Source organism: Sus scrofa, chromosome 15, assembly GCF_054392235.1.
Source record: "Sus scrofa isolate SSC_HxYL_T2T_F1_AM1 chromosome 15, Sscrofa_HxYL_maternal_Yorkshire_Landrace_v2.0, whole genome shotgun sequence".
NCBI classification, from domain to species: Eukaryota; Metazoa; Chordata; class Mammalia; order Artiodactyla; family Suidae; genus Sus; species Sus scrofa.
In genome coordinates, this window is record NC_139397.1 from 71,289,875 (window position 1) to 71,300,355 (window position 10,481).

General features: G+C 55.0%; 2 protein-coding genes across 8 annotated transcripts in view; one reads left to right on the top strand and one right to left on the bottom strand.

Moving 5' to 3' along the window:
* The window catches only part of LOC100515176 (serine protease 40), a 65,897-nt gene extending 65,256 nt beyond the window's left edge, over nucleotides 1-641 (bottom strand). The window contains exon 1 of the mRNA XM_021075467.2: nucleotides 479-641. The gene's annotated coding sequence lies outside the window, so the exon portion shown is untranslated. The remainder of the gene's footprint in view (nucleotides 1-478) is intronic.
* AMER3 (APC membrane recruitment protein 3) overlaps nucleotides 1-9,873 on the top strand; it is a 42,278-nt gene extending 32,405 nt beyond the window's left edge. Inside the window, exons 1-3 of one of the 7 annotated variants that reach the window (XM_085000203.1) lie at nucleotides 3,709-3,857; nucleotides 4,559-4,668; nucleotides 5,568-9,873. In XM_085000203.1, coding sequence (XP_084856329.1) covers nucleotides 5,586-7,763 — 2,178 coding nt within the window. In that variant the 5' untranslated portion in view covers nucleotides 3,709-3,857; nucleotides 4,559-4,668; nucleotides 5,568-5,585 and the 3' untranslated portion in view covers nucleotides 7,764-9,873. Of the gene's footprint in view, nucleotides 1-234; nucleotides 888-1,666; nucleotides 1,806-3,708; nucleotides 4,669-4,745; nucleotides 4,830-5,567 lie in introns of those variants that run through there. The other 6 variants (XM_085000202.1, XM_005672379.4, XM_085000200.1 and 3 more) reach the window with 6 other exon arrangements.
* The last annotated feature ends 608 nt before the right edge of the window (nucleotides 9,874-10,481 follow it).

Consider the following 10,481-nt stretch of genomic DNA (forward strand, 5'->3'; position numbering starts at 1 on the left):
CTCAGCAGGAAGACAGTACCCACAACATTCCTGCTCCTCCCCAAAGACTGCGGCAGGCCACGGCACCAGCAGACCCCACACTGTGAGCAGCTAAAAGGGAAGCGCCTCATTCCTTCCCATTAACGATATAATCCGAAACCCAAGAAAGGCACTCGGCAGGGAAGGTTCTGGAACTCTGTTCTGCATCTCAAGATTGGCCAATCCCTTCTTGCAAGCCCGCTTCGTATCCTGGGTAGGACTCGTGACTGGGCCCTTACGAGAGAGTTGGAGTTAAACGTGCCCCTGCGCTGAGAGCTGCGGGGGTTGGTGCACCGACACCTGAGCGCTCTAAAGAGTACGGTCAGTGGCGGGAGAAGGCGTTCCGGGGGGCAAGGGGAGACGACCCGCCGTCTGTCAGTCTGGGGTGCACGAAAGGCTGGGCCTGAGGGATGCAAAACCACAGACCCGCGGGGAAGCAGAGAGGCACGGAGACAGATACCGGAATAAACACGAACAAAGCGAGACCAAGCGAGGTCCGGGCGGCGGCGGCGGCGGCGGCGGCGGCGACGCACCTAGGCGACAGGACTGCCAGAGCAGCCCCCACACAGCCCCGCGCGCGTCACCTCGCCCACTACTGCGCGGGGGCGCCTCCGCGGCGGACTGGCTCCCGGCCGGGCTCCGCCCCGGCCAGGTCGCCCTCCCGCGGCTTAACTCTCGCGGGCCCGCCTCCTGCCGCGGCCGCGCAGTCCCAGCTGCAGGGAAAGGAGGGCGCGGGCCCTCGGCCGCCCCCCAGCCGGCGGGGGCGCGCGGCGCCGGGAGCTGACCGTGGTGCTGAGCGCGCGGCCCGGGCTCGGGCGCGGTTCCTGGCCCAGCCGAGGCGGCGTCTTGCGACACTCCGGGCCCCAGCGGTAAGTAGCCGAAGCCCTGAGGATATGGGCTTGGAGCGGGGGAAGGGAGTAATTTGAGAATTTGGGGGCGTTTTTCGCGCAATGGACGGGCTGAGTGGAGGAACCGGGGTCTCCACTCTGTCCACTCCGCGGTGCCCTGTTCAGATGGTGCAGGATCTGGAGGCGATGACCCAGACCTGAAAAGGTCTGGACTAGGGAAGGGGGGAGCCCTCTCCCCGTGGATGTGGGGGCTGGGAAAGGACAGATAAGACTGGAGACCCATCTTCTCTCCACTGGGGCAGGCGAGGAACGCCCAGAGACTACCTTAGAGAAAGTGGACTGGGACCTTGGCTCCCCAAACGTCCCTTTGTCTCCCCAACGTGGGGGTTGGGTGAATTGGTGATGTTCTCACTGCAGATTCTATTTCTGCTTCATTCCACACACCCACACCCACACCCACCCCAGAACACAGAGGCTGTCCCTCCCCACAATGGCCTTCACTCCATTCATCCAGAAGGTCTTGGCCTAGACAAGGCAGCCTGTTACAGAAATAACTATTGCCCCATACATAGCCTCTCCACCCCAATGTCCAGGATATCCCTGGGCGGGGCTCCCCTCAGAAGCTCCTGCTCTCTTATTACCACTCACCCTTTTCTATTTGATGTTTGTGATTTTCCTGGATATCAGGGTGGGGCAGGGGAAGGCAGGGTAAATACCAAAACTATTTGTCAAAATTTTTATATTTCCAAACTGTTTCTGTTGCATATATGTAGCTCCAGGGTTTATCCATGAAATATCCAGTCATTTTCATGTTTAAAAAGGAAACACAAGCACAGAATTACCTTACCAAAGGGAAAAGAAAATTCTCAGCGGTTGACTTAAAGTTAGTCTTCATATAGAAAAGCAGCAAGTGGAATTACTTCATTTGCTCAACTTGCGGTAAGTCTGTATGCATATGCAAGCTCTGTGTAAGATGCTGAGAGGAAAGGTTTTTACATGTGGGAAGTCTCTGTAGATACTTCTTTCCATTGGACCCTCTTCTGGCTCCTAACCTGCCCTCTTGTGACTGCTCTCGCTCCTACTTTACATTCTCGCCCACAAATAGTGATCTGTTAAAATGGAAAAGTGACCCATGTCACTCGCTCTTGATGGCTGGCAAATGATGGGAGAGTATCTCTCAGTCTCCACTAAAGGGATGTTTATGGCAGGGTTACAAAGCAGAGTGTGCATTTTTGCAGCTGAGAACCTGGGCATATATGGCCTCTGCCCTCAGGAAATGACACAGCCAGCACCTGGCTATCCAGATTAGTCCCACTGTGCTCCTGAAAATCATCATGAAAGACAACTGCTCAGCCTGACACTAGTTGGGCAGTGGGTCCTCCGACCACTCAGGGAATTTTCAGTCATGTCACATATGGACCCTACATTTTCCATGAGTCAGGATCTGGTAAAATATTTTAACATGGAAACTGAATGGACTGAACACACAATGGATTTCACCTGATTGCGCCAGTATTTTGCAAGTCTCTGGTTCATTGTTCTGGACCTCAGGGCTTATTGTCCTATCAATGTACAAAGTGCTAAATGAACTCAGGGGGGACAGGACCAGCAATATAGTGACACTGGGTCTAGCCATCTATACAATGGCAGCTATTTTGGGGGACCATTTTTCCAACTTCAAAGTAAGGTGAAATTTCCAATTGTTCACAATTTTAAGTCAGTAACTACTCCAAGAATTAAGAAACAAATAGTTTTATTTATAGAAATCAATATCAAATAGGCCATCCTAGTTCCTGTAGTTACAGAATTCTGCACACAGTAAAATAATCTTTATTACATTTGGTTGAAGTTATTTCCCAGAATATGATAATAAAAAGATATTTCTAAAACATAGAAAAGAATAAGTGCAATAGAAATCTCATAGTGAATATCTCCAAAATTCCTTGCCGTAGAAATTATATTACCTTCAATTACAATTTTTCTAAATTTTTGTGAACTATACTCTTGCTTTTAATCTTCATTTTCATTATGATTTCCAAAATTTCTCACAAAAACACATTTATTCTTTGCTTTTTAGATTTCCTATGAGGGGAAGATTGAGCTGTTGGTTCCCAGAATGTCTATGACAGTTAAGAACACAGGTTTAGAATCATATGGGCTTGAGTTCAAATTCCGGCTCTGTCACTTACCACCTGTGTGGCCTGGGCCAATCCATTGAATTTTCTGAACCTTAATTTCTCCTTTGTCACATGGGGGTTATAGTAGTATGTCCCTTATAAGGTTATAGGACAAGTACTCTGCCTGGTTAGGTACATGGGACCAAGACTCATATCCAGATCCTCTGACTCTAGATCCTGGAAACCCGTCACAGCTGGGGGAGGCCTTATCTAGGCTACAAAGGATTGTGGAGAGTGGAAATGGGGTCTGCAGGTGCAGGGTGGGAAAGGCTTGGGCACATGCCGTCTGGCAGGAGGCAGAAAGGCAGCTTGAGGGATGGACACACAGTCTAGGATGCTGTCACCAAGAGCTGGGTTGCAGCCAAAGCCAAGCCTGAGCCCTGTGGCTTTCCCCAGCATGGTGCTTGCTCCTCCTCCTAGCCTCAGGCCAAAAGTCCCAGGTGTCCCTCTGCAGGGAAGGAAGCATTGCCCACAGGTGGGAGTAGGGTGGAGGCCAGTGACATTTGGCTTTAATGTTACCAGCTGGGCCAGGAGGCAGCCCCTCTACTCACATCTGGGACCTCATGTTGAAGCATTTCTGAGACTCTCTGGAGGAGACTGGGTATGAAAAGCACACAGGCTGGTAGACCCACGTGCCTGCACATCTGTTCCATTCCTCCCCGCAGGCTGTGGAGCCCTCCTTATGGAGAACCAGTGAAACCAGCTCTTCTCTAATCTGTTCCTGGCCAGAGTGCCAGAGGATCAACCAGCAGGTGCCTCACTGGCAAGAAGAGGTCGAGACCGTGGGATAGACGGAGCCTTGAAGCTGGCATCTGTGAGGACCATTGAGCCAGGATCTCATGGGGGTGCTCTTCAGCACTGCCTGCCTTTGATGTGCTCTTGTGGTCTCCAAACTCACCCCAAAGGCAACATGTTTAAAACTAGACCCTTGCTTCTCTCCATCAAAGCACTTAGCACAGGCCCCTTCCTTGCCTTCGCTCACCTCTCATCCTCCCCACCTGCTTAACTTTTCCTACTTTTATGGTTGCCCTCATGGCATGAATCTAGGCCTCAGTGTTTATGACTTCTGACCTGCTTCTCTTTCTTTTGCTTTTTTTGAGGGGGCCACACCAGTGGCGTATGGAAGTTCCCAGGCTAGGGGTTGAATCAGAGCTGCAGCTGTTGGTCTATGCCACAGCAATACCAGATCAGAGCCATGTCTGCGACCTACACCACAGCTGATGGCAATGCTGGATCAGGATCCTTAACCCACTGAGCAGGGCCAGAGATTGAACCTGCATCCTCATGTATACTAGTTGGATTCGTTACTGCTGAGCCACAGAGGGAACTCCTGTTTCTCTTTCTTTATACAATTGCTGAATCCTGTTGTATCCTCCTTTGAAAAACCCTATGACTTCCTCCTCTTTTGCATGCTTATAACTGTAGTCTTCATCTAGATCTTATCTCCACATACTCAGCCCGTTTTAGCTGCCCCTGGTGAGTCCTCTCTGCTCAGAGCCTCTCTCCTGATTTTAGTGCATCCTCCACTCAGACGTTAGATGGATGGTCTCAGCCCACCACCTTCATTATGCCACTGCCTCCACCTACTCACTCAGAAGACTTCCACAGCTCTTCATTGACTCAGGGTAAGGCCATCCTCCCCAGCTGTGCAGTGATGCTCAAGTTGTTAACACTCTTACCACCATCCCACTCCCTCACCCAGGGCAGGCATCAATAAGCGATTCCAGCACCCTTCCCCATTGACCTAAGACTGGGCATCAGAAACCTCCGCTGGATGGCGCTCCAGGTAGTAATGTCATTGGGTCAGGAATAGCTCAGGCTGTGCTGTGTCTGATCCATCTGCCTATTCCTGGCCTCAGGCTTGTCTCCTCTCTTTTGCCTTCTGCCACGATGCTCTCTCTCTCTCTTCTCCCTGCTCCAGCTCTGCGTGAATCCTGAGGTGCTTGGCTGTGCCTCGCCTGCTGACCTCAGTATAGACTGAGTCTTGTTTCCTCAAACAAAAGCAGCATGTATCTTCCCCTCCCACTGATGGCCAACCACACCAGGAAGCAGGCTTGGGTTTCCTTTCAGCTTTGTCTCTTAAATGAAGGCAGCAACTGTTTGTTATTGACTCCTCTGCTTCATCCACTCAGAAGGGCCGTAATACTCCTCCTAAGGATATGGTCCTATTGGCAGTGTGTCTGGCCTGGAAATGGGAGTCTGACTTGCCCATGTAAGCTTTGAGAGGACACTTGAGGGACTAGCAGGGTCATAACTGCAGGAGCACCAGACTCCAGACTGCTCTCATTTTGGCTCCTACTGTGTTCCTTTAGGCAGGTGACTTAATTTCTTTGGGTATCAGCTGGCTACAAAAGCTGGAGCAGAATGCCGGTGGGGCAGTTCCCATCTCCCTCCCCTCTGCCTCTAGAGAGGATCCAGGCTCAGCTGTGAGAATATGGGGCGGGGGAGGGGGTGGCAGTTGCAGATCTTCTAGGGCCACGGGCTTCCATCTTGGGTACTGAGTCCCTCCTGCTTTTGTCCACAGCAGCAGGGGCCCTGCAGCATGGAGCTGAAAAGAGGAAAGACCTTTATCAAATCCAGCCTGCAGATTTCCCATCAGAAACCCCCAGAGTCTGCAGCCACTGCACTGGCCAGGGAGGATGCAGGATCCTGGTCAGTCTCACGGGGAGGGCAGCAGTGGCCCCACAGTGAGAGGGGTCCCCAAGTCAGTCCCAGTGCCCAAGGATACGACAGATGCTCCGACAGGGGTGCCCAGCCAGATGCCGACGGGGGGCCTGTAGCTCCCTGTGGGGCTGCCTTCAAACTGATGCGGAACAGCAAGACTCACGACAGTATCCCTGGGGCTCACAGGGCTGCCCCCACAGCTACAGGGCAGCTGGTGGGCAGCGCGAGCTTCCCTGGGCCCCCCAGCAGCCAGCGCATGATTGACTACCGCCACTTCGTGCCCCAGATGCCTTTTGTACCAGCTGTGGCCAAGAGCATCCCAAGGAAGAGGATTTCCCTGAAACGCCCCAAGAAGTGCTTTCGGAACCTATTCCACATCCGCAGAAACAAGACAGAGAACTTGGCCTCACTGGAGGCCAAGGGGAAGGGCCTGTCCTCCCCTGAGGGCCCGTCAGAGGCTGGAGGGCAGCAAGGCAAAGCCTTCTTCCTCTTGGGCGAGGGGCCAGGGCTGGACAGCCTGGGTCAGGACCTGTCTGACAGCGAGCTCCTGCCTGACTCCCCCTTCGACCTCTGCAGGGCCCTGTGTGAGGATGTGGCTTCCCTTAAGAGCTTCGACTCGCTCACAGGCTGTGGGGAGATCTTTGCAGATGAGAGCTCTGTGCCATCCCTGGAGCTGAATGAGGGCCTGGAAAGCCCAGCCCGGGCATCGCAGGCCCCTGACAGCAAGACTTCCAGGGGTCCCTTCCAGGGCAGCGTGGAGCAGCTGGCATCACCTGCCCGGAACGAGCTGTCTGGCTTCGCCAAGTTCTGGGACCATGTGAATCACTCGGTGAGGCAGCAGCAGCGTGCCCTGCTAGGCCCCTGGCTGGGGGGCCCCCCAGGGTCAGACACAGACCAGCCCAGGCCCAGTGCCGCTGGGCTTGCTGAGCTCCCCTTGTACCCCCACAGCGGCTCCAAAGCCAGCTCCATAGACACGGGAACCCCCAAGAGTGAGCGGCCAGAATCCGTGTCCACGAGTGATGAGGGCTACTATGACTCCTTCTCACCAGGCCTCGAGGAAGACAAGAAGGAGGCCCCCAGCCCTGGCACACCTGCAGCCACCTTCCCCCGAGACAGCTACAGTGGAGACGCCCTCTACGAGCTCTTCTATGACCCTTCTGAGGGCCCCGGGGGCCCGAGCCTGGATGACGATCTATGCATGTCTGAGAGCCTGTCAGGGCCTGCCCTAGGGGCCCCACTGTCCATGTGCAGCTTCCATGTGGGTGCAGAGGAGAACCTGGCCCCTGCGCCAGGCCCAGACCTGCTCAGCCAGGGCTTCTTGCAGAGCTCCTGGCGGGGCAAGGAGTGCCTGCTAAAGCTCTGTGACACCGAGCTGGCCATCACCATGGGCATCGTCAACTGGCTGCGCCGGGGCCCAGAGCGCCGCGCCTCACCTGCCTCGGTCCCTGGGGAACCTATAAGCCCCCCAGAAGGACTGGTGGAGAAACTGGGAGCTGGCTCTGGGAAGGTGGGCCTTGGTCCAGTGAAGATGGAGGACAGGGAGCCCCAGGCCTTAGAGGCAGGTAGGACCTCTGCGAGCTCAGCACCCAGCAGGCAGGAGCTGTGGGCATGTTCAGGTATCAAGAGCCCGCATGCCGGAGTGAGTGGGGTCCTAGCGGAGGCCAAGAAGAGGCCCAGCTCTCTATCCAGGGACCCCTCTCAAGAGTGTGTGCAGGTCTCTGGGGAAGAAGGGACACAAGGCTGCCCTGAAGGCTCATTCTCCTCTGTGGGGTCTGCGGCCTCCGAGGCAACAAACATGTCCAGCAAAAACAAGGTCCCAAACCCCTCTGCCTGGCTGGGCTGTCAGGAGCCCAGGCTGCCTGGGAACCTGGGCTGTTTCCAAGGAGCATGGAGGCCAGGTCTTGGGGAAAGCACCTTGGATTCAGAACTCACCCTGTCAGACTGCGTGGCCCAGGTGGCAGCTCTGCAGATCCACCCAGACTGCCAGCCCCCAAGGCAGAGCATGAGCAGTGGGCTCTGTGGGCAGCCTCAGGCCAGGGGCCCAGACATTCTGTAATAGAAACAGCCTAACGGCTTCCCTAACATGGCTGTCATTGGTGGCCTGTCCTCCCTGGCCAGCTCAGAGGACCAGAGTTGCCCAGGCCACATTCTGGACCTGAGCCAGCTCAGGGTGGAGTGATGCCCAGGCCTGTGGTTCTGTGGAGGACCGGCCCCTGCAGCTCAGCTCAAAGGTTATAGAGAAGGCTGCACCCAGGGGCCAACTGGACTTGTAGTCCCCCTCGGCACTCCCTGCCTGGCTGAGCTCTGGGATCACCTGCCAGGAATTCTGGCCCTCGCTTCCAACAGTCAGCCGAAGGGGCCCCACCCCTGCAAGTGCCCCAGAAAGCCTCTGCACCGTCCTGGACCATGAGGGCCTCCACTGCAACTGGCCAGAAATGGGGGCTCCTGGGCTGGCATGGCTGAGCCCTGCCTTTGAAACAGGCTTGTGTCTTCGTGGTAACATTCGGGAGAACCTAAGACTCAAATCCCCACCCTTTGTCCCTGAAGTGAGGACTATGATTGGGGGAGGGGTGGCGGGATTCAGGCATGTGGGGTGGGGCATTATAAAGTGGGGGCATCTATGCCTAAACCCACCAGCTCAGACAGAACAGGGCCTGAGTACCCCAAGGCCAAGGACAGCTGCAAAGCTGCCAGCGCTCTCAAAATGTGCCTCACCTATTTCCCCCCCAAAAAAATGGTCTCAACCCAGATGTGAAGCAGCCACATCTGGTCACTCATCATACAGAGGGAGGAACTTGGGCTTGAAACTGATGGGAAGGAAACAGTATATATTGTAAAGGGTACATATAGTGCAGATAAGTCTGCCCAAGGGTTAAGAGTAATAAATGTGAGTGAGGGTGGGGTCCAGGCTCTGGTGGAGCCTGAAAGTGGAAGAGGGAGGGTGGGGGAGGGATGCAGATGAGCTCAGGAGTGCCAGCTCACCCCACCCCAGCCTGCACTCCAGCCCAGGGTGAGCAGCAACAACCTACAGGGCCCAAAGGGCTTTCCTGAGGGAATCAGAAGCAGGACCAGTGGTCTCAGCAAGAGCCTTGAACCAGCAGTTGCCATGCGTTCCTGTGCCAGACCCTGCAGACCCTGATCGATGAGTTGGTGAGTTCTCCATCACAAAGCATTCATACAATGAGTTCCCCCAACTTGTGCTCTCTAACCGAGCCGTAGGGTGGCAAGAGGCCTTTGGGGATGAAGCTGGCTGATTCCCCACACTGCCGTTCTCTGAGCTTCTGTTCCCCAACTTGTCGAAAGCCACAACAACACAACGGCAGACTCAGAATCGTGGAGGGAAAGGTGGCATGCACCTCAGTAAGAGCAGGTGTCTGTCCGACCAGCCTTGGGGCAATGGGCCAGCAGTGGGCTGCCTGCCAGGGTTCCCTATTCTTTCCAGGGTCACCTACAATTAGATCCTCCCTCTGCTGCCCTGCTGTGATGAGGAGTCAGGTGGAGACAGGGGGTGGGCCCAGTGATGAGTTTCAGGTGGAAGGATGCAGTTGGACAAGGGGCCCACATGCTGGAGGCTGGTCTGAGGCTTCATTTCAGGCTAGACCATGCTCCAAGACCCTCATTAACAACTGCTCCCTGGAGCCTACTGTGCACAAGATACAAGCTCCCTGGGAGGCTGAAAAGATCCCAGCAAAATTCCTGACCAGGCCCATCAAGATAAGACACGAGGAAGGTCAGAGGTGGCCTTCCTGGGAAGCCAACTTGACCCTTTTTCTCCACACTGCCACACGTGGTCACAACAGTGATGCTGGGCTTTGGCCTGAGCGGGTGACGCATGGACTAGTTCGTTGCATCCCTGAAGCAACCAAATGCAGCTGCTTTCCCGGTTTCTGACATGGAAATTGAGGCCAGGTTGCAGAGGTGGCCTGCACAACACACACTCAGCCTGTGTGTGAGGCTGATGATATTGGAGCCCCCTGCCCCAAGCTCCTGGGGCCCAGCTTGCAGCAGGCTCCCACTGTGAACGCCTCTCTCAAAGCCTCCACTCTTCCCTTCTTTGAGGGTATAGATGTCTGGGGACCTCTGGATGCCAGGTGCGCATCTCCCTGTCACTTTGTACTACTCCCAAGCACAGCAAGTGCTCAGTAAATACTGCTGCAAAAATGAAATATCGAAAGGTTGTGCATGTTTTTCTGATTTCTTGTTGCCTGTGGGCATTGTGTCCGGAGAGCAGCAGGGTTGGGTTTCAGGCAGAAGTTCTGATGGAGATGTCCTTGATGTGACATGGTGACTTGTGTAGATGTGGAAGAACCAGCCATGAATGGAAAGGGCAGGAACTAAGGTGGTCCAGGTCAGGAGGGCCGGGTCAGAGAGGACCCAGGACTCAGAGGCCATAGTGGGGCAGGTTGCAGGTGACACAGCATCAGGGCAGCAGAAACAAGAACCTGGGGCCATGTCCATGTGGGAGAAACTGTTTCCCAGGTGGTTCTCAATGTGGGGAGTTTCTTAGGCAATCCTGGAGCCACTGAGATTCTCACTCGGCAGTCTGGGCAGGGGTCCCAGCACTGGTGGGCTAGGTGCCTTTCTGGGAGCGTGAAGGAGGCCCTGTGAACATCCTCTTGTATCCAGTGATTCAGAATCCCCTCAGCCCATCTCCCCTTCTGCACCCCACCCCTCAGCCCGCCCCCCGCCCCCCCAGCAAGAGGGATCCAGGCAATGCCAGTCTGACTGGGCTCCACAGGCTTCAAGGACATCCTTGGGGTCCTTGGAGGAAGGG